Below are 24,101 nucleotides of genomic sequence, written 5' to 3' on the forward strand. Positions count from 1 at the left end.
TCGAAGTTGCAAGATGCCGCGGGGAAACTACTGCGCGAAGACTGTCAAGGAGAAGGTGGAGATTTTGCGAGAAGTTGACCAAGGGAACTCGAGCAAATACGAAATTGCGAGGAAGCACGGCATACCTCCGAGCACGTTGTCAACCTACATACGCAACAGGACGGCCATTGAAAACGCCTATAAAGCCGAGAATTTTGCCGCCAGTCGAAAAAGGCTAAGGACAGCGAAGTTCCCGGAACTGGAGTCAGCTTTGATTATCTGGGTTAAAGAAATGAGAGCTCAGAGTATCGCATTGCGCGGCCCTATCATCATGGCCAAGGCAGCCGATTTCGCCCTGCGCTTGGACATTAAAGACTTTGTCGCCTCCGAGGGATGGTTCCATCAGTTCAGGGAGCGGCACAATCTCGTATTCCGTACGTTATCCGGCGAGGCAAAGGAAGTGGACGCCGATACATGCGCTACTTGGAGAAGCGACACCCTGCAGCAGTACTTGGAGAGCTACTCACCACAGGATGTGTTTAACGCTGACGAGACAGCATTATTTTTCAAGTTGCAGCCAGACAAGACGATCATCTACAAGGGAGACAGCTGTGCCGGCGGCAAGCGCAGCAAAGAGCGTGTCACTGTTCTGGCCGCCGCAAATATGACCGGTACGGAAAAGGTCCCCCTTTTTGTGATTGGCAAAGCACTCAAGCCACGGTGCTTCAAAAGCATTCGCTCACTGCCGACGGAGTACGCCGCAAACAAGAAAGCCTGGACGACAGGTGACCTATTCAGGAAGTGGCTACTGAAATTCGACAGGCGAATGGAACTGGGCGGCAGACGCGTTCTTCTTGTCGTCGACAACTGTTCGCCGCACAAAGTCGACGTTGAGCTGAGAGCAACCAAGTTGGTGTCCCTTCCGGCAAATACGACTGCGGCCCTACAGCCAATGGACCAGGGTGTGATAAGGAACATTAAGTGCTTTTATAGGTGTCACGTGCTGGAGAGAATGATTTTGTGCGCGGGCGACAGGAAGGACTTCGGCATTACGCTGCTCACTGCCATGCACATGTTGGTGCGCGCATGGGAACAGGTGACCGCGACCACAATCGCAAACTGTTTCCGCCACAGTGGATTTGCAGCTGGAAGCGCGCAGCATAGTTGTGACGTCGACGTGGATGGGGCTGAGGAGCTCATGCCAGTGGCATTGCGCGACACTCTTCGGGGCGTACGTTTTGCCGATTATGTTGAAGTTGACACCGGTGCATCGGTGTGTGGTGCGCTGACTGATGAGGACATTATCGGTCAAGTAGCCGGTGCGCAGCCTGATGCTGAAGAGCCAGAAGGTGAGGAAGACGAAAATGACGAAGCGCCTGTGCGCCCGTCAGCTTCTGCGGTGATGGAGGCACTTAATGTGGCGCGTCTCTTCTTCAGCTTTGAAGAGGGTGAAGAGGATTCCCTGCGCCGCGTCCGCACGCTGGAACGGAGAGCCGCAGCTGTGGCATTCAGAGAAAAGAAGCAGATGGTCATCACCGACTTTTTTGGCCAATAAATATTTTTCGTGACCCCACCCCCGAAATCCACCCATTTTTGCTCACTTTCATTATTTTGAATTTTGTTTAATTCGAAATTGCTCAGCGTTCCCGTGGAATTCGAATTAACGAGCTTTTACTGTATTTTCCTTTCCATCGATCTCTGCGTCGTCCTCAATTTAAGCTAAACCCTCTTTGTAAGCCTCCAGGTTTCTGCTCAGTAAGTAAGTACCGGCAAGATGCAGCTGTTATATACCTTCGTCTTGAGGGGATAGTGACAATCAACCAGCCATGAGATGAGAATGCTTGCCGAATCTTCCCCATTCCAGTCTTATTCTTCTAGTTACTTCAGTCTCGTGGCTCGGCTCCGCAGCTACTACCTGTCCTAAGTAGACGTATATAGCTTTTCCAACTTCAAGTTCACTGCCACCTATCTCGAAGCGCTGTTTTCTTTCGAGGTTGTTGTTCATTACTTTCGTTTTCTGCAGGTTATTTTGTAGATTCCAAGAGAAGAAAAGCGGGAATAGGGGAGACAAAGTTTGGTGGGCAGATGAGATTAGGAAGTTTGCGGGTATGAAGTGGCAACAGCAAGCGAAGGACCGAGTAGACTGGCGGAACAGGGGAGAGGCCTTTGCCCTGCTGTGATGATGATAAGTATGTGAATGTAAAAGTATGTGAGTGAGTGCGCCTGAGTAAGGGTAGGCGTAAGTATGAAGGTGAATTCTTATGTGAGTGCGGAGGTGAGTGAGGGCCTATGATCTTGAGCAGGCGTGGGTATGAAGGTGAGTGATACTACGAGTCTTAATTGAGGTGCACGAAAAATTGAAGTACAAAAAGGAGACACCTGGACACGGCGCGATGTCTCGAGGTGTCTTCCTTTTGTACTTCAATTTTTCGCGCACCTCAGTTGAAATTACCAACTCGCCCAGCAGTCCGTGTTTCTCTAAGAGTGTGAGTAGTCGTGAGTATGAACGTGAGCCATGAACAGTGAATGTGAGTAGGCGTGAGTATGAACGTGAGTGACTGTGAGTAGTCGTGAGTATGAACGTGAGTAAGGGCCTATAAGTGCTAGCTGGCGTGAATAGAAACGTGAGTGAGGGCCTATGAGTGCTAGCTGGCGTGAGTATGAACGTGAGTGAGTACTCACCAGTGTGAGTAGTCGTGAGTATGAAATGAGTGAGTACTTATCAGTGTGAGTAGTCGTGAGTATGAACGTGAGTGAGGGCCTAGAGTGTGAGTTGGCGTCAGTTTGAACGTGAGGGAGTACCCATGAGTGTGAATAGAAGTGAGTACGAACGTGAGTGAGTACTCTGAGTATGAGTATAAGTGAGTATGAACGCCCCACCGCGGTGGTCTAGTGGCTAAGGTACTCGGCTGCTGACCCGCAGGTTGCAGGTTCAAATCCCGGCTGCGGCGGCTGCATTTTCAATGGAGGCGGAAATGTAGGCCCGTGTGCTCAGATTTGGGTGCACGTTAAAGAACCCCAGGTGGTCGAAATTTCCGGAGCTCTCCACTACGGCGTCTCTCATAATCATATGGTGGTTTTGGGACGTTAAACTCCACATATAATCAATCAAGTGAGTATGAGTACTTTCAGTGTGAGTAGAAGTGAGTTTGAACGTGAGTGAGTACTAGTGAGTATGAACGTGAATGAGTACTTTCAGTGTGAGTAGAAGTGAATTTGAACGTGAGCGAGTACTCATGAGTGTGAGTAGGAGTGAGTATGAACGTGAGTGAGTACTCTGAGTGTGACAAGGAGTGAGTATGAACGTGAGTGAGTACTTTGAGTGTGAGAAGGAGTGAGTATGAACGTGAGTGAGTAGGAGTGAGTGTGAGTAGGCGTGAGTATGAACGTGAGTGAGGGCCTATGAGTGGGAGTAGACGTGAGTATGAACGTGAGTGAAGGTGAAGGCTGAAAAAATTGTGGTGAGTGAGTATGAGTGAGTAGTCTCTCAAAGTGCCGACCTATGAAGGCCGGTGCCGGAGCAGACAGCGAGCCGGGGGAACAGATGCATCATTGCACACAGCAGCCAATAGGAGCTGCGTGATCACCCACTCCCTCGAAACGCGCGTGCTTCCTCCAATCGCGGCTTCGCATCCGAGCCGCGGGAGGCTTCAAAACTTCGAGAGCCCCCCAATCATGAGCGATTCCCGCAGGCCGCAACCCGAAACTTATCGCAGCGAGAGAAAAACTTTTCCGTAGCAAAAAACAAGCAGAACATCGCAGGTCCCTTCGTGTGTTTCCCACTTTCTAACCTAGATGGCGTTAGTCGCCCGTAAACTGCACAGCGGCGCGAGAATTCAAATTTGAAATGCATTGTTCAAATTGAATGATTTGAATAGGCGCGGTAACGAAAGAGTTAAGGGGGGACGTGCCCTTTGAAAACGAAAAAATCGTGAAAAAGTAGATTTTTAGAAAACCACATATTCGGGTAGCATGTCTTATAAACTATCTGTTCTGTAAACGTCACTGTTTAATTCATCGCGAAAGTACGTCAAATAAATTATATAACATGCCGTGGCAGCCGGCAAGTGGCTAGCGAGCGCTGAAAATACCCCAACTTCGCGGGTTAATTTTCCAACCACGTGGTCCAGCGCTGCCATCTTGGTCTTGAGCAAAACAAGATTGCTTGAGCAAACAAACGGATTTTTGCATGTGTCGCTAATACTGATTCGATTTTCTGGATTTTTTTTTTGTTTGAATGCTAGGGTATTGAAGTGTGCAAGAAAACCTTGATAAAATGTTTAAGGACATTGTAAAACTTTGAAATTTTCCAGAAATCGCCAGTGAAAATTCAGAGCTAAGACACTGCGACATGAAAACTTCATAACTTTGGGTAATATTTAGATACTAGCATGAAATTGCATATGTGCACTATTTGAATATTCAGCAATATACAGGTTCAATTATAGCTTTTCGATGCATTACTTTTTATGCAAGTCACATCCCAAATTCATAAAATAAGAATAGTTGTAACTCTTTTTGGATTGATGTAAAGAAAGTGTATTTACATAGCTGAATATTCCCTGAAAAAATCATGTCTCTAGGCCTAATACTAATATATTTCACTATCGGGTCCCATGTCCCCTCTTATTAAACGAGTGCTTTTAAGAGTCGTTCGACATCACAGTAATGTTCAAAATTTGGCTTTGCCGCAATGCATAAATGCTATAGGGCAAAGTAGATAATATATTCCAAGGGGTCGGTATTACTGCGCAGCGAGGTGATGTCTAACAGATAAGCACCGGAAATGCTCGGAGGCGTGACGGTGGCAATGCGGCAAACTCACTAGCAAGACCTATTAGCTTTATGATAAGCATCTAGAGGTAACTGCTTGTTACAGCATGTGGCTCAGCTGTCGGCATACTGCACGCTTTTAATCACTCACACGCGCCGCTGTCCACGCTGCCTGTCTGTACGAATTGGGTAAGTGTGCCGCACAGACGCGGTCTTTCATGAACGAAAGGAACTCATCATCGCCGCGCCCAGGTGCGATCAGGAACGGAGTCGGCATCAAGAATACTTTTTTATGACAAACACATGCGTGCAAAAGTGCCCCGATATGAACGACGTCAGCTGTGTGGGCGATGTGCTGCACACAACTAGGAACAATCAGTCTCGTGTGGCAGCAAGCGGTAGGTGTTGCCGGAGATTTTCGCACAGCGGCGCATCTTCTAATTGCACACACGCATCGCGGAGGTCCGAACAAGTATTCCTTTATTCTGCCACATCTTTTATGTTCTGCGTCATCGTTTCCACACGCTCCATCTGATACATCCGCAACTTATTCCGTGCTTTGCTGGTATCGGCAGCGCTCTTCACGCGACACATATTTGCAAGTGGACGTCGGCAGGCCTTGAATGTATTTACGACAGCCTGGGCGTGCACCAAAATGCCTGATAAGTGTATTCTAGGAGGCATTGAAGCTATTTCAGACAGGGCTGAGGCGATTTGATTACTAGAGCGAAATAAAAAGTAATGAATCTTCTATCGAACGATTTCCCAGTCCCTAGAAAGTCCGAAAAATGGGGTATTCACTGCGTCCCAACCATCCATGGTCTCAACAGTGACCTTTGGCCTAGTTCTGCAATGCTTGGCACGGGTTGCTTCTTATGCAGGTGCACCGCGCGATGTCATTTTCAACGGGAGAACCTCAAGTAGTTTCATTTATGAAAGTTGGAGCACACCCTTTGGCGCAGGTTGGGTGCAGACTCGCCAAATTTTGAGGAAATGTAGCAGCGTGTGGCAGCCGGGGTTATTCGGCGCACTTCGGTGCAGCGGTAGCATCACTGCCACATACACACAACAATTTTTCTGCTCTGATTACCAATAACGGTCATCGATAATAGCAGCAATGGTGGTATTTGTATAACACCTGAACATTTAAAGCATTTTAAATGAGCTAACTTCTTGTTTCATACTTTGTCCTCTCAAGATGAGCCAAAAATATTGTAGGCACAAAAACTCACCTGAAATCGTGCACGTATGACAAGAAAGAAGTTCCTCAGCCACTCCATTTCTGTTGTTCTTTGATGACCCATGACAAACAGAGCAGCGTCCCTGGAGTGCAGACTTCCGCTGCGCATAAAAGTGCAATGCTAAGCACATTTGCAGTCAGTACTTTTACACACACCGACTCCTGAATTTTAACGGAACACACACCACCCAAACCAAAATCGCATACCATTCGTTATCAGGACCTCCCCCCCCCCCCCCCCACACGCACACACGCACACAAAAAGATGTCCAGTCACTACATCCAAGAAACAAAATAAGCCAGAACATCGTTGAACACATTCATAGCTTTGAATATCACCACGTCCTATTTTTCATGCTCCATTCTGTAGTTCAGCCAGGATTTCAACAGCCCATGTGTATATGTGTTTATTAGAGCAAGAGCTAATGTCGACTGGAAATAATCGAGAGATTCCAAGACTCTAAGGCAGTAGCCAACAACAGCTACCACTTGTTATCAAATGAAATGTTACAATTTTGAAAGGCATCACCGGCATTTCCACCTTCTTCCATAGGAAGCCCCTTCTGCTCAGTACATTAGCCAGTACATTCTGAACACTTTGTTGACAGTATCACAACACCAACGTTAGACCCACTTTGTCTTCTTGGCTAGGCTCAGACTGCGTCGTATACAAGTACACGTGCAGTGCCACTTTCAATGACGGCAACTCAAGTAAATAAATTTGTTTCTGAAAGTTGAAAACACTCTGGGTGCAGGTTGGGCGCAGACTTGACACATTTTTGAGAAAATGTGAAAGCCAAGGCACTTGGCTACACTTTGGTGCAATTGGAATAGCGGTAGCATCCCTGACAATGCTAAAAAAGTTGTTTAAACTAAAACATTGTTTAATGCAACCAAAAGTTTGAGGAAAACTCATCAGGTCAGGCATGCACACCTGTCAAGTTCAAGGATTCTTAATCCGGGAGATTCCTGCAATGGGGGTGGGGTTGCGCTGAATTATTTGCCCCCCCCCCCCCTTTTTTTTTGTCCAGTATTAAAAAAACAAAAAAAAACATTGCAAAAAACAAAATGGGGGTCGGGGGTCTCAATCGCAAGCGCCACCATCGGCGTTGCAGTGCTATAGTGGCTTGGAGTGGCTGAAAACACGAGGGTAGGGTTTCCCACAAAGGTGAGAGTCTCAACAGATCAAAACAACTAGTAAAAACCTTCTTCCATCGAAACAACTTGCGTAGGTCTTTTTGAGACACACGTGAATGGACGGGACACTGCACTTGGCTGCCGCAAAACGGTGGGTCATAGCTTTGCTCCCTACTTGATTCTTTAAACCAGAACACCAAAAAGCTTCTAGCCTTTTTTACATCTTTACCGCCTTTAATTTACCGCTGCGTCAGCCATGTGGCCTCGGAGCTCGTAGATCGCTATCGCATCGCTGCGACCGCAGTTTTGTGCGCGGTGGTTGCGACAAAATTTTGTTTTCAATCACACGCCTTCAAAACTAATTCGTTTTAGTTACGTCAACACCATACATGATCATGTCAAGAACGACCGCAGTTTCGTCCACAGCGGTTGCGGCAATGACAACTACGCACACTGTAGAAGACGGTGCGTGCACTGGTCACTCGCGTACTAAAGTTTGTATCACTTGCCGCGATTAGGAAATGTGTTTGGAACATTCGAATTTAGGCCGAATAGACACAGTGTAATTTCGGTGGGGAATTTCACGAATTCATATCTGCCACGGTTTCGCATCACTGAGATTCTCCTGTACATTTAGATGTACGCCTCTGAAATTCACTTATAAAAAATGGCGTAAGTTCGCAAAAAGCCTGAAGTGGACTGAGATGCATTTGTGTCAATGCGGCCAGATCCCACACAGAAATTTCGATTGCAGGGAGATTTTCATGACAACCGTACAAACAGAAGAAACGGTCGAAATCCGGGAGTCTCCCATGCAATTCGGGAGACTTGGCAAGTATGGGAATGCTCACTATCAAAAGTAAAAGGAAGATGCCGACCAAATACCAAAAAAAAAAACTCATCTTTCTTTACCATTTTGTATTTGGTCGGAATCTTCCTTTTACCTTTGACAAAAACCATTCTTCTTTGAAATTCCAGATAAATGGGAACTGTGAGCACCACCAGAAGTGTAACTAAACAAGCAATTTCAACCGCACTGTGATATGCAACAGTACTGTTTTTGTCTTATTGACCTTGGTTGATCCTTCATTGTATGTGTAGTTGCACTCATGATTTGATCTGGCATATATGGTGAGTAAGCAAACTGAGCGTTCACACAGAAAGCTTATGAAAAAGAAATACATTACGTAACTAAGCTTTGCTGCAATAACTTGTACTATTCCTAAAACACAGCTTGCACTATCCTTAAAACATTGCTGTTTGGTTTCTTGGCCTTCTAGAAGGAAATGGGCATCAGCATGCACCGATTCCACCAGTAATACCCGTGCCACACGGCCATAGAAAATGACATTTGGTGGCGAAGACCTTCAGTTCCCGAATGACATTTGTTTCGCCGGCGCTGCTACACGTCCAAAGCGAATGACATTTGACTTGATGATGTCGATCACAGCACCTTCCAAGTGAGCATTGAGTGAAAAGCAATAAAAAAATTAAGAAGCATTTACAAGCTTCATACACATCAGATAATCATCAAATGTAGAAATAAGCGTATTACGCTGTCCTAAGTTTTAGTTTCTTGCTTTGTTTTACAACGTTGCAGCCGACCGTAGCAACCTAAGCCAACACTAGTCAGATCCACAGCGTAAATAGAAAATGGCGCCTGTCGCATCGCACCTGTCGCATATCTCAGAAGAAGATGTTCGAAGAGTTCGTTTTTTCACGGCAGCACTTGTGTGTGGGAAAACGTTCAATCGCCAATGTGGGAACTGATGAAAAAAGCAGAGAAAGTCACGGAGAAAGTGAACTCGATGGCGATGACGATGAACATACCAGTGTTGCATGCTTGTTTGCCAAAGTTTCGCTAAAATTGACAAACGTTTCATTATCAATACTTTATTTTCTTCGTATAACGTTCAAAGCATCTTTTTAAGACTTAAGTGCAAATAAAAGACGGGAAATTTCATTTTTAGCTCAATATGATTTGTTTTATATACTTTCAAGTAAATCGCACTTCGCGAGCTGTGTCGTCGAGAGTAGGCATTTCTCAGTCAACTGAGTTCTGGCGAAGGCAGTTGGTGGCGAATGGCATTCGGATTAATGCCATTTTGTTCGCCCGTGTGGCACCGCACGAATGGCAATAAATCTGAAGGCATTCGGGGGTAAATGCCATTTTCTCTGCCCGTTTGGCACGGGTATAATGCATGCAGAACTGAAATACTCTCCAGCAGCACGATTCCCATAATCCAATGCACACCCCATGAATAAAATTGACCATGCTACTGGAATTAGAGCCAGATGCAACAGGATGAGATCATTCAAGCATAAAACAGTTACGTTCAAGATAAAGAGATTAAAAATCGCATTTAGACTAATGGTTATCAGTCACAGAGGTAATCTTGTGAGGCGAAGGTAAGTTTTATTATTCCAGGACCAATTTTTTGGGTATACTGCCCCCTTCACAAGGTTTGGTGGGGGACACCATTTAAGAAAACAACAAAAAACATTTCCAATTTTTCAAAATGACAGCCGCATAAGCCGAGCGCCCAAAATTCGGTGAAGTCAGGTAGAACCTTATGAAAGTAATACCCTCAAAAGCACTAGCTTCTACTTGGGAATAAAGCTGGGGTTTAGCATCCCAAAACTATGATACAATTAAGAGGGACTCTGCATAACTGCCAAGTTCAAGGATTATGAATCCGGAAGATTTTCGCAACGGGTGGGGGGGGGTCACACTGAATTATTTTTCCCAATCACTAGGCACCAAAAGAAAACATAAAAAAAACATTGCGAAAAACAAGAGCGAGAGCGGGGGGGAGGGGGTCTCAATCGCAAGCATCGGCGTTACGGTCTTATAATGGCTTAGAGTGGCCGAACACAATGTAGGGTTTCCCAGGACAGTGAGTCTCAAAGGGGGAGCACGCAAATACTCCCGAAATTTTGCGTCATCAAGCAACTAGCAAAATCTATTACCGTCAAAACAACTCGGGCATGTCTTCCTAAGACACACGTGAATGAACGGGACGGCGCAGCTCGCTCCAGCGAAAGCGCGGGTCAAAGCCTTGCTCGCTGATAAATTCTTTGGACAGGAATGCCAAATTGCTTCTAGCCTTTTCCCTACCACTGCTCTGTCTTTACTCTACCGCTGCGTGCCCTCAGAGCTCATATAGCGCTATCGCGTCGCCGCAACCGCGGCGCGCGGCGGTTTCGGCAAACAGTAGTTCCGTTTCCAATCCACATGCACTGGCTGCACCTTAAAAACTAAGTTGTTTTATGCTATCTATGATCGCATATGGCGCGGTTTTGTCCAGAGTTTGCAGAAAGCAGCGTTGCTTTCACTGGTCCGAGTGTTGAACATGCGCACATCTTCACAACTCTGTCAGTAATGTCGTCACCATACATGATCATGTCAAGAACGATTGCGGTTTTGTCCACATCTGCAACGGCTATGGCAACGACAAACAAACGCACTGTAGAAGACAGTGCATGCGCTGTTTGCACACGTACTTCGGAAGCTTCGAGCACGCTGCTCTATGCTTTCATTCGACGGTTTCAGTACTAATGTTCATAACACCAGCCACAATTAAGAAAAGTGTTCTAAACATTTAAATTTTGGCCTAATGAACACAGTAGAATTTGATTGGAAAATTTCACGAATTCGTATATGCCGCGGTATCACATCACTGAGATGCTACAGTACGTTTAGATAACGCCTAGATGATACTTGGAGGTCTCACATGATTGGCAAATAAAGCTTTGCTTTAAGAGCTCCTATACCAGGCCCCAGTTGATGTTTGTGAAGCAGCACCACCTAGGGAGTGTTTTAATGAAATAATCTTTAAAACTAATTCATCACTGGACAAACAGCAGCAATTCTCGAACACAAGAGACTTTTTAACTTTTTGGGGGGGGGGGGGGGCGGCACCTTGATCTGAGGGAGGGGGGTCAGGCAGGCAAAGGTCATTTTGTGCTATATATGCCATGGCAAAAAAAAAATGTGCACTCAATAACATCCCACTCACGCATCGTAAAAGCGCGAGAGCGGGGGCATTGAACGCGGCTCAAACCAAGAAGAGCCAACCTATCTCCTTTGCACTGAGGATGTGCCAAGCCTGCCATCGATTGTTACTCAAGCAGAGAGGAACACACCGCCCGTCTACAAAGAGCAGGAAGGAGCTAGAAACGCAGGGGGGGGGGGGGGGGGGGAGGTATGAACATTGACTTTAGAGGTGGGATCGCTGGCGTGCACACTATTTTGGGCAGGCATTAAAAACAGCTGGTACACCTTTCTATCTTGTACTCTCAACGCGAACAGACTGTGCGAAAAGTGCTTCACTTTCTAAAGCGACCATATAATAGTATGCACTGAGCCTTGATTGCAAAGCCGCCACATTATCGTCGCTCCATTTTAGAGGTCCATTCTTACGCCCCATTCGTGCTGTACAGATGAATCACATTTATCTAGAGCAGCGGAACGCAAGTCAGTCAACACTGTTGTTGTACGCGGCTTCTATCTCACATTAGCTACAAGCTTGCGTTAATGCTTACATTATAGCAAAAGGGCCAAACACGCAGCATGACCATGTTTGGTATCATTACGGCGTCTCTCTTTACATATTTCTGAAGAAAACGGCAGCTAGAGCGATCGGCTGGGTGCTCTAGACAAGTCGGATTCCATCTGTACGTGCATCGGGGTGCAAGAGGTGATCCGGGGGTTGTTTTGGTCACCAAGTCGCTGTACGGATATCGAACATCGTGCGTGCAGCAAGTTTTTGCGAGTGTGCGGACCTTCAAAATGGCAACCCCGCCACTAGCACTCCCTATGGATGACGTTAAGCCATATTATTTGGTGTAACAATATAATTTGTCGGTATCGCATTCATTGCTAAGAACTTAAGTGAAAGTAACAAATTGTATCTGTTGGACTCGATACGGCGCAACTCGGAAAAATGTTTGCTAAAGGTACAATAATCACTCCAGTTGCCAAAGCGGTTTTCGTGCTGCCAGTTATCTAAACGAGAAGCAAAGGTTAGTAGCACTAGTAGCACAGAAAGTTTATGAGCAGCCTCATTATACCGCGAGATAGCGAGTGCCAGCGACTAAACGCAACGCATGGACGCAACGCACATTCAGAGTGGTGATTGACAAATCGTAAAAAATGTATCATACCAAAAAGATCAATGGGAACATACGTGGTCGTTAGCTAAGGAAGCAGACGATGCTGATGTTGTGCGATACGACACTTATGAAAGATACTACTGCAGTCTGAACGCAACTTTAGGATGAAAGCACAGCTTCTTTGAGAGGAATTGCTTGTTTGAAATTAACTGTTTTGCCATTGAAACCCATTTTAAACAATGTTGAGAAATTTGCCACCACATATCTCTGCAACATGCTCATTCTTTCACAATGTACAAACCGCGTGAGGAGCCATTAAAATATAGGGCAAATGTATAGTTCACCTACAGAAGACCTACATGTCTTTTTTTAAATGGGCGGTTACAGTGGCACTGTGACATAGAGCATCATTTTTCCAATGAGAGATGACTTAGTGAAAGCACAACCCACTCAGAGATGGCTTCTCAGTCAGTTGTGCTGCCATGATATTGAGTAAGTGAACAGGGAATTACAATAGAGCTGTTTGCGAACCACTTGAAACCAAAGTTGGGAATGCACCTCTTATGGAAAGAAAAGATGGGGGGCTAGTTCTTCACAGGAAATTGGGGTGAGTGCAATGATTGTGCAATAAATACTGTGATCACTCTTCACCACACACATGTGTGGTATGAGCTCTAGTATTTGCCCGAACAAGCTTAAATGGCATAGCATACAATCTTCAAGAATATTTGTAACAAACTGTTTGCAAAGAGTGACAAGTGTCAGTGGGCACGGCGGACCCGGAGCGAACATGTGGCCTAAAACGCCATTCTTCCGCATTGTGCAGGTTTTCCTGTTCGGTCTGGCCGGAACGCACTGCGCAACCGACGTATCAACAGCCTACACGTGCCGTATGGATTCACCCAAGATGGGCCCTTGCATCGCCAGTAATTGCTACCCTGTCATCGAGCTTGCTCCGCCCCCTTCGCATCATGTGACCTCGTCTGCGTCCCCTATAAAAGTTGGCATCCAGAACTTCAGCTTCAGTGGGCACGGCAGACCCGGAGCGAACATGTGGCCTAAAACGCCATTCTTCCGCATTGTGCAGGTGGGTACTCACTAGTGTACAATAAGGAGCGATTGCCCTGGTCTTCTGGTCTTGCCGTGCCCCCATCAGTGCCTTTGTATTGCGTATGACGTTTACTGCGTATGCTCGTTACTTCTGTGTGGGCATGTTGAGGTGAACCCTGGGCCTGTCGAGAAAATGCTGAAGGAGCTACTGGATGGTCAGAACAAAATTTCTTCGGACATAGCTGCGATAAAGGCGCAACAAGAAAACATGGAAAAAATTATTTCCGATTGGAACTCGCGTTTCGCTGTACTGGAACAACGTACTGCCTGTATTGATGCTCTGAAGGTGACAGTGGCCACGCTTGAAGCTAAATTTACTGATCTTGAAGACAGGAGCAGGCGGTCCAACCTAGTTGTTTTCGGCATACCTGAGCCACCGGAAGAAACCGAGGACATGCTGAAAGAAGCTGTACTCACTGAGGTTTTTGAACATAAACTTGATGTCAAATGGCCCGGTGTCAGTCGCCCAGTTATCGTATATTTTCAGGATTACAACGAAAAGCAGCAAACTATATCGAATGCCCGTAAGCTAAAGGGTACAGATATTTCTGTTCAAAATGACTATTCTAAGGAAACACTCCGTAAACGTAAACTGCTCTGGAACAGCGCCAAAGAAGAAAAGAGACAAGGCAAGAAGGTTAATCTTGTACATGACAAACTTATGGTTGATCGGGATAGGTATGTATGGGATGACTGCAAAAACTCGAGGATTAAAATTGCCAGTTCCCAGTCCAGTAAACATAAAACATGACCTGAACGCCCCGATTCTAAACAACTGCGCCTCCTAAATATTAACCCACGCAGCATCGTTAATAAATCCGAGCAACTGGAGTCCATTCTTCTTGGCAATAGTCCGCACATTGTTGTTATCACGGAAACCTGGTTGTGTGACGATATCAGGGATGATGTCGTTTTCCCCTCCTCCTATCGGGTGTATCGTCGAGATAGAAATCGTAGCGGAGGCGGTGTCGCTGTGCTCGTAAAATGTGCTCTTGATGCGACGCTTCTTAATCAGATCGACGACCACGAAAGCCTTTCTTTGAAGGTATCCTTCTGTGGGCGTTCATTTCTTATCTTTGCTGTGTATCATGCACCTGACTCGCCTCCTCGGTTTCTGCATGACTTACACGAACACATGGCGTCATACAAGCATGACAGAATATTTCTTGTGGGCGATTTTAACATGCCTAACGTAAATTGGGACTCCGCTTTTGCCAGTGTCGGACAATCCCCGCAAACCTCGTATCTACTAGATATAATGATGTGCCATGATTTGCGCCAGGTGGTGAAGCAACCAACACGTGTCGGCATGACCTGTGCTTCTGTACTTGACCTTGTTTTTGTAAGTCAATCAATACAAAATTATTATGTCTGCATTGAAAATGGTCTTTCTGACCACCATATGGTGTCTTTTTCATGCTCTGTGGAAAAAGTGTGTACTGTGCCTCGAGCTAAATGTATTCGCGTCAAAAAATTTTCCCGTGCCCATGATGAATCTGTGTTAGATTATTTAGAACTCCGCCTAAGCAACTTCCACGGTTCTAACACTGCCCAAATGTGGGATACTTTCAAGAACATGTGTCTTCACTGTATCGAACATTTTGTTCCAGACAAGGTAAAAAAGACGCGTAAGCTAACCCCTTGGATTTCTAGGAATATTTTACACTTGAAAAGAAAATTAAAACGCCTGAAGCGAGGAGTGTCCTCTCGTGACATCATTCAAACCACTCAATTAGCCCTTAATCAAGCCGTAGCAAGCGCTAAACGAAGTTATTTTGAGCACGAGTTGCCGAATTTCATTCGATCTGCTCCGCAGAAATTTTGGAACTTCTTGTCGAACAAAAGAAAACCTATTGAAAAATTACGTCACGATAATGCACTCCTCGTTGATAAGACAGACATTGCTGAGCATTTCAACGCTTATTTCCACGGTGTATTTTCGACAGTACATGAGCTTATGCCCCAAATTGTTTCCAATTGCAGAATCAATGCTGATATTGTGTCTATATCTGGTGTGATTTCTATGATGCTTAACCTAAAAACTAAGTCTTCACCTGGTCCTGACGGGATACCGAACGTTTTTCTTTCCCGTTATGCTGAAGCATTATCACCCTTTCTTGTGGCAATTTTCAACACATCATTATCTTCTGGTGTCCTACCCTTTGATTGGAAAGACGGACGCATTGTTCCCGTGTTTAAAAAAGGCGATGTCATGGTTCCTGGTAATTATCGTCCCATTTCATTAACATCATCTTGCTGTAAAATTTGAGAACATATTATAGCTAACTACATTTCCAAGTTTCTCAACGATAACGGTTTATTATCCTGCTTCCAACATGGTTTTAGAAAAGGATTTTCTACTGTCACTCAATTAACCTCTATTGTTCACAGTTTTGCCGGCGTCCTTGATAAGACTGGCCAGGTCGACGTAATTTTCCTGGATTTTCGAAAGGCCTTAGACCTTGTTCCACATTCGCAACTCATGCTCAAACTACAGGCAATTGGACTTCCGGCCTTTATATAACAAACTGGATTTCTTCTTATCTATCTGACCGCACGCAATATGTTAGTATTGATGATAAATGTTCCAAATCTTTACCCGTCACATCTGGCGTTCCGCAAAGTAGTGTACTAGGCCCTCTTTTGTTTCTTATATATATTAATGATATTGTTGATGTGATTACCAGCCCAGTACAAATTAGACTATTTGCGGATGATTGTATTCTTTTTAACGAAATAACTTGCCACGAGGATCAAATTCAATTAAATTCTAACCTTCTTAGCATACAGGCATGGTGCACAAAGTGGAATATGAAGTTAAATGCCGAAAAATCGGTCTTCATGAAAATTACTAAAAAGAAGAACAGCTTGTCGTTTTCCTATGAGCTTCCTGAACGACCGCTTTGTGAAGTCAGTTGTTACAAGTACCTTGGTGTCACCATTACAAACAACCTAAGTTGGAATCGGCACGTTTCCAACGTCTGTGCGTCCTCTTTTCACAAGCTCTGCCTTCTCAGACACAAACTTAAATTAGCTCCTCCAAGTGTTAAACTTCTTGCATACACATCAATTATTAGACCGAAACTCGAATACGCATGCTCAGTTTGGGACCCGCACAAGCAAAAAAATATTCAGGCTCTTGAAATGATACAGCGCAAAGCGGTTCGCTTTATCTACTCAAAATATCGTTTATCAGACTCGCCTACTACTCTCATGAAAGAGCACGGGATCTAAACGTTGCAGGCACGACGTAAAATAGAAAGGCTTCAATTTCTTTACCAGCTTAAGAGCAACAAACTCGGCATTAGCCCTGATCAGTTTATTCAGCCATTGACTTCTCGGCGTACACGACATCGACACGCTGCATCCCTGACCCCCTACAGCGCCAGAACAAACGTCTTCAAATTTTCCTTCTATCCATGCACCATATCTGACTGGAATGATCTGCCCATATCTGTTGTCTGTAGTATTGATGGGATTGAACATATAGAAAATTGAGACAGTATGTTTCTTTTTCTTTTTAGAAGTTGCTGTATTTTACCTTGTATTGTCGGTTTGTTTATACTTGAGTGATTATGCCCCTCCTGCTTGGGCCCCTTGTGGGGCCTGCAGTATGTCATAAATAAAAATAAAATAAAAATAAAATAAAAAAGAGTGCAACCAAAATAATCATCCCCTTGAGAATGCATACCTGTTAACATAGCTTCCATTGTCAATCTTGAAATGAGGCTTCACAGATTAATTTAAACTTTTGGTCACCATAGATACCTGCCACCAATAATGACTGCAGTAGACGATTTCTAACAGTAGCGGCTTTTTAGACCAGGCTTGGGATAATGAATTGAACCCAAATCTTCCACTGAAAACGCCTATTTTTCGGCTGCCCGAGAAATACTTTAAATGCATGTAACACAAACTTTTCTTTTCTGCTCAGTCAGTACGATCTGGTACAGAACCAAAAGAGAGATCACTACCATAAAATGCCAAGCAAGCACCTCCACCTAGGGTGAAGGATAATCTGACCAGATTTGAAAGGGGGCGCTTGCTCAGTCGTGGACCAGTCATTCGCGCTTATTTCACATCTTCTGAAAAAGGAAGGGGGGTGCTTGCTCGGCATTTTACGGCTTTTATCAGACCCAGCCAAGCCAGCCACCCCAATATGGTGACCATGAATGGTGACAGAGCAAGTTATACACATTCTACAAAACAAGCACAGCACGACTACTATGCTCCCCTTTCAGTCTAATTTTTGAAGCAGCATTGAAGAAACATGTAGTTTTGCATGTTAAGGTGCAGGCAAAAGTTATGTGGTTTAGCTTTTCCAAATAATTTTTGTGCATCTTTGTATGAACTAATGAAGGGGCTAATCAAAGCATTGGACCCCATCTCAACTGTGATAGTTGACCTTCAATAAATGTAGAATACAAATACGTTTTTGTTCATACATAAAGAGACATGTTGGGGTCTTTTATACAGGGCAACACTGTCTTCAATTAGGATCATGGTCAGTCAGTCAATTGCCGTTGTGTGAATGGCAGGGTTAGCTGCCCCGCCGTGGTAGTCGAGTGGCTAAGGTACTCGGCTGCTGACCCGCAGGTCACGGGTTCAAATCCCGGCTGCGGCGGCTGCATTTCCGATGGAGGCGAAAATGTTGTAGGCCCGTGTGCTCAGATTTGGGTGCACGTTAAAAAACCCCAGGTGGTCGAAATTTCCGGATCCCTCCACTACGGCGTCTCTCATAATCATATAGTGGTTTTGGGATGTTAAACCCCACATATCAATGAATCAATGGCATGGTTAGCCGATTTCATCTTTCTCAGTGACTAGAATATCGTATACACAATGCATTTCTGTTTGGTTAAAGCTATAATGTTATTTTTATATTTGCTTCCTACGTTGAACCCATAAAAAGTGCAAATAAATGAATCAGTCATGTATTTTGATTTTTTGCCGCAGCTTGTTTAACTTGGCCCACTTGATAATTGACCGATTTCTTTGGTCCCATGACAGTATAATTAATACAAGTTGACTGAATTAATGATAGCAGTTAAAGATTACTACTCTCTTATGCATGTAGCGCGTAGACAGGATAACCGCTGGTCATTAAGGGTAACTAACTGGATTCCCAAAGAAGGGAAGCGGGTTAGGGGGAGACAGAAGGTTAGGTGGGCAGATGAGATTAAGAAGTTTGCGGGTATAAATAGGCAGCAGCAAGCACAGGACCGGGTTAACTGTCGAAACATGGGAGAGGCCTTTGTCCTGCAGTGGACATAGTCAGGCTGATGATGATGATGACTCTCTTATGCACTAGGCAGCAGAAATGCAAGCTTTTCCAAAGACATGGGCATAGGGCCAGCATTTAAAAATTAAAGATACACTCAAACCTTGATATATTGAATCCAGATATAACGAAATATCAGTTGTAACAAAGTAAATGAAACAGTTTCACAATAGATTCAGTGCTAAGAATAATACTTTATAATAAATTCTCAGATATAACGAACTTATTTTTACGTAAGATACAAGTTTGTTATGATGAGGTTCAAGTATATAAATAAAGAAGCCCATGATTATGTTTAAAAATATATCCAGCATGCGAATTTCTACCAGCAATTTCTACCGACATCCCACATTACATTGGCCTCTACAATTTCGCCCCCATTGAAATGCAATCGCTGTGGCCAGGATTGAACCCGTAACCTTCGGGTCAGGCACCCTAGCCACTGATACACCGAGGCAGACCATTTTTGCCAGTTCTGCCCACTAGAACAAGAGCAATACATTGGATCAATTGAGTGTCCTCTGCACATGTTAATTAACGCATTCAATGTCGTGCTTTTCTAGCTGTGACGTGTCAGCTTGGTTTTGGGAATACCAAGGAAGCTTGAAACGCAAAGAAATGATGTATTGTGAAGATTATGAATGGAAATAGAAAGAGCATAAAACAACCCCGTTTGCTGGTCAAGTGAAGCCGCAGCGAGCATGAGAATGTTAGTGAAGAGGTAGTGATTAGAGAGGCAAAAGCGTGCACCCCTGAGCTCAATATGCCAGGGCACAACATTGATATGTTGGGTATAACGTCCCAAAACCACGATATGATTATGAGAGACGTCATAGTGGAGGGCTCCAGAAATGTAGACCCCCTGTAATTCTTTAACATGCACCCAAATCTGAGCACACAGGCCTACAGCATTTTGGCCTCCATCGAAAATGCTGCCGCCGCAGCCGGGAATCGAACCCGCGACCTGCGGGTCAGCAGCCGAGTACCTTAGCCACTTGACCACCGCAGCGGGGTAATTTTTCGTGGTGTATTGTGAAGTATGTATACAGGACACGTGTATCGGTAAAGCATGAAGGTTACTTTCACTGCATTTTGAAGCAGCAGAAGGTATTTTCACTGTATTTACAAGCAGACGTGTGGCTGTGCGGTAGAACCACCACTTGCCACGCAAACGACCCAGGTTCAATCCCCGCTCAGTCGAAATTTTTTTAATTTATTTTATTTTCATCCTTCTAAATTTTTTTTGGTCACACAAAGTTGATTTTTCACTCACAACCGACGACACCAATGCCAGAATTTTTGCGAAACGAGCTCTTTAATGCTATCACGTTAAAAATGTCTCTTTATTCAACTGCAACATCTTGCTTATGCCTGCTGCCAATATTTCAGTGAAAGCACTACAACGTCCAATTGGCTGTTGGATATGCCACATTCCTGAAGTGACTAGGAAAGTGGAATTTCGGTAAGCGCAAAATTAATACAAGCAAAAAAATGAGCATGCATTTTGAGAATAAGATTTCTGTTCTATTCATTCAGAAATAAGACATCACTTGGCATAATCATAGACATATAATTATATACTAATTACAATAACTGAAACTTGCACAAAACAACATTAGAACCTTTCTTTTTTTTTCTTCAAGTATGAATCTGTGGTCAAATAAAAATTAATCTATAAAGGCACTGAGGCAATATGTTGTTTGGTGCAAACTACAGTAATTAAAGTTAATTAAAATATTAAATTTAAAAAAGCCTGAAGAGCCCCCCCCCCCCCCCATATTGGCGTGCCAGCCAACCACCTCTGCGACTAAAGAAATAGTACTGCTCATGAACTCTGCAATGAACTGCAAAGGCAACTCGCCTTTGTAGTACACTGCTGAGTGATTTCAGTCTAGATTGCACGCCGATTAGGGTAGGCTTGTATGCATTTGCCTTTAAGGAGGAAATGACGCACACTTTTTAGCTGTGTACAGCTACAGTGCCTTACAATTACATGCAAGTGTGACATATTTTCAGACAAACCTTCCCAATTTGCATCTGAAGGAGATATAATCTTGCAAGACCTTTCAAATGTTTTTTTGCAAATATACTTAATTTTTTTAACTATTCTCAGCACTGTCAAATAGCGAAGTAGGCATAAATTTGTAAGCATTACAAAAAGCTCAGGAGGGCTGGAAGATAGGCATACAAACATATGAAACAACGTTTCCGCCTTACTTTCGCAGTTATCTACAGGACACACATGAAAGCAGAAACAAATGAGACAGGGCACCCCATCTTTGACACCCACTTAAGCGCTGTCTTTCTGCCTGATTCTTTCATTGCGCCCCTGAACGCTATATGCGAATTGTTCTATTTTCTTAAGAGATGCAAGAATTCAGAAAACCTACCTTCTGACCCATCCTGCCTGTGATGTCCCCATTCTTGCCCACTCCAAGACGGTCACTGGCATCCGGTTCGTCATCAGAGTCAGTTTCAGACTCGTCACTGTCACTTCCTGGAAGTCTATAAAGACGACCCATGCGCACCAACCGGCCTGCTGTGACAGCACGCTTCACAGCAAGCCGCAACCGCACTCCTGGGTCCAACCTTAATGCTTGTCGCACAAACTTGACAATGGCGCCTAAAGTTGAGCCACCGTTCTCCCCAAGGGCACGCACAGCCTCGACTGCAGAGTGCATAAGGTCCGTACGGCGGTGGATGCCCGCACCAATGGCAGCAGCAGCTGCTACCGCTGCAGCACGGGATCGTCCAGGGGCGCCACCAGCCGCTGAAGACACAGATGAGGTGGTAGCACATTTCTTCTTGACGGTGAGTTTCAATGTCTCAGCATCCTTGTATGTAGCTTGGCCCTTGTTCATTACCTGTCGAGCAGCAACACCCATAGAGGTAATTATTCCCTTGCAACACCATGCTCACAAGGACGTGCTCACGTTAAGCAGCGTTCATTACCTGTCGAGCAGCAACACCCATAGAGGTAATTATTCCCTTGCAACACCATGCTCACAAGGACGTGCTCACGTTAAGCAGCAAGACATTACCATCCCATACATGTTTTAGAAAAACGTCCCTCACTTAGACTTGAACTCACTTGAGTAACTATTAGTCACCCAGACTAGCTTTAAACCCGACTCATGGCTCAATCTAGTACGAGTGAGTAGACTCGTGAGTGAGTGAGCTGCTGGCCTTACTACGCATAGCATTACAATTTCTTGCTATCACATTCCTTGCTTCGCACTTGCAGGAATTTTTCGACTGATGAGTGAGTAAACTGCAGGCCCTAATACGCATAGAATTACAGTTTCTTCTTATTGCATTCATTGTTTCACCCTTGCAGCAATTTTTTTTCGTGCTGTCAGAAACATCATGGAGAGAGCACCAGCTAATGAGCTCGCTTGGGTGCGCACTGGCACAGATGACAGTGGCAAATGAAGGCACAAGAGATGGCTTGGGAGCGGCTACAGTCGAACCCCACTACAACGAAACTGAAGGGGTGCGAAAAAAATTTCGCTAAAGTGAAAATTTCGTTTTAGGGAAATAAAAAAATATAGCCAATCTGAACTAGCAAAAAAAAGGAACGTTTATTCCAATAATTAAAAAAGTGTACGTTGCTTTTTATTCTATCCCAGCAGCGTCACGACGCGATTCTCACCCATGCATAGCAAGGCCATGGAGAAAAGCACGCTGAAACAATGACTACAACCGCTTTCGTGAGCGAAGCAAACAGTTGCATTAGCACGTTAACACCAACAGCTGTCCGCCGTCAAAATGCCTAGATGGCAGCAGGCTATCGTGGAGCAGTGACTTTTGCCTTATTTTATGCCATTCTTATCATATATCACTCGCGGCTAGCTGATTTTGTTAGTAATGCGGACGAACAGCCGCTCTGATTAGTTACCACTCTGGCCAAGCACGAACAAAATGACAAGCATTGGAATCGGAAAAGGCATCGTTCTGCAGATGCACCCAGAAGCTGCACGAAGGAAACCATGAACTAAGCAACTGAGCTTCAGCTTCGTATAGTCTGCGGCTATACAGTAAACCAAATGTTCAACATTTTGATGCATTTTCAGAGCCTGAAAATACGTCGACGAAGTATAAAGCACGCGTTTGCACCACCAAAACTGCCGCTGTTTAGCAAGCACAGGCACCGCCATTGCTCGACAGCGATGGCAATGAGACTGCCCTGCTTTCGCCAGTGACAAAAGCAAGGCAGTCTCATTGCCATCGCTATCGAGCAGTGGCAGCACCTATGTTTGCTGAACAGCGGTGGTTTTTGGTGATGCCAACGCATGTTTTAGACTTCGTCGACGTATTTTTAGGTTCTGAAAATGGATCAAAATGTTGAATATTAGGTTTACTGTATAAAAATAAATATCTGAGCCTGGAATCGTGTCGTGGAATGTCGTTGAAGCGGGACGGCGTTGTCGCGACAATATTTATGCATTGACTCCTATGGAATACTGACGGAGAATCATGAATTTTTCGTTGTAGCGGGAATTTCGTTGAAGCGGCGTTCATTGTAGTGGGGTTCAACTGTATCACACAATGTGTTTTGGAGCACGATGGCACAGCAGAAGTGGATTGGCGCACATGGCGAGGCACTTGACCCCTGCATAAGATTAATGCTCTGCCATCAGCTTTCAAACCATAATCGCAGAAATTGCCGTTCTTTATTGGATTGCAGGACTAGTGCAGAGCTACACTGATCACCTAACCTATCAAAGATTTTTACTTGTATTATCTTTGTAACATTCTTGCGCAGATTACGTCACCTTCGTGAAAGAGAGGCTGACAGGCATATTTGCGACAAGGCAGCACAAGAAGACCACGCTGAGTTTTGATAACACTATTCTTGTGTTCCCAGAATCTTTAATTAACACAAAGCCCTCATACACAGCGCCCTCAACACATTGATAAAACGGAGTTTCATGTTACATGTTTTTTTCAAACTTGAATTTTTCTCATGACTATCTCTGATCATTTGAGTCAGTCCACAAAGAGAAGACAACTTTTGTAAAAAGAAAGCAATAGAAACCACATTTTTGTGCCATCCCAGTGGTCATGCAGCCAGTTTGTAGCGGGATAGGAGCTAAAAAAAATTTTTCTTTTCAAGCAACTTTGAAGCAGACATAATAGAGGTAGGCATTACTTGGAACAGCAAGTCTGCAACTTTTTGGTACATGTTCTTGTTATTGTGCAAATAGAAAAAGCTTCTATACTGTAAACACAAAAACAAGATGTTCTTGTTATTGTGCAAATAGAAAAAGCTGCTATAGTGTAAACACAATGACAAGATTAACAGACATGAGAGCAGACATCGACCAGATGCTCACAAGCAATTATGCCACTGCTTACTTCATCGCAATATTCCCAAGTGCACTGCAGTAAAGCATTAATGACAAGATGAGCGTGGAAATGAGCTCAGATCAGACGGTACAAAAAAGTCCTCCACAAACCTAAAAA

The 24,101-nt window shown here is 44.5% G+C and overlaps 2 protein-coding genes across 5 annotated transcripts in view; one reads left to right on the forward strand and one right to left on the reverse strand.

Annotated features, from left to right (window-relative positions):
• The window catches only part of LOC142776130 (uncharacterized), a 43,761-nt gene extending 22,627 nt beyond the window's left edge, over positions 1-21,134 (forward strand). The window contains exons 2-4 of one of the 3 annotated variants that reach the window (XR_012887330.1): positions 13,071-13,331; positions 20,025-20,097; positions 21,001-21,134. Coding sequence is in view for 2 of the 3 variants with exons in the window: in XM_075879198.1 (XP_075735313.1) it covers positions 13,071-13,331; positions 21,001-21,048 (309 nt within the window). In the remaining variant the exon portion in view is untranslated. Of the gene's footprint in view, positions 1-13,070; positions 13,332-20,024; positions 20,681-21,000 lie in introns of those variants that run through there. The other 2 variants (XM_075879198.1, XM_075879199.1) reach the window with 2 other exon arrangements.
• The window catches only part of LOC119161486 (uncharacterized), a 195,545-nt gene that overhangs the window by 143,729 nt on the left and 27,715 nt on the right, over positions 1-24,101 (reverse strand). For both annotated transcript variants that reach the window (XM_075879190.1, XM_075879191.1), the window contains 2 exons: positions 21,026-21,499; positions 5,985-6,093 (listed from right to left, as the gene is read on the reverse strand). In XM_075879190.1, the coding sequence (XP_075735305.1) occupies positions 5,985-6,093; positions 21,026-21,499 (583 nt within the window). The remainder of the gene's footprint in view (positions 1-5,984; positions 6,094-21,025; positions 21,500-24,101) is intronic.

Source organism: Rhipicephalus microplus, chromosome X (assembly GCF_043290135.1).
Source record: "Rhipicephalus microplus isolate Deutch F79 chromosome X, USDA_Rmic, whole genome shotgun sequence".
NCBI classification, from domain to species: Eukaryota; Metazoa; Arthropoda; class Arachnida; order Ixodida; family Ixodidae; genus Rhipicephalus; species Rhipicephalus microplus.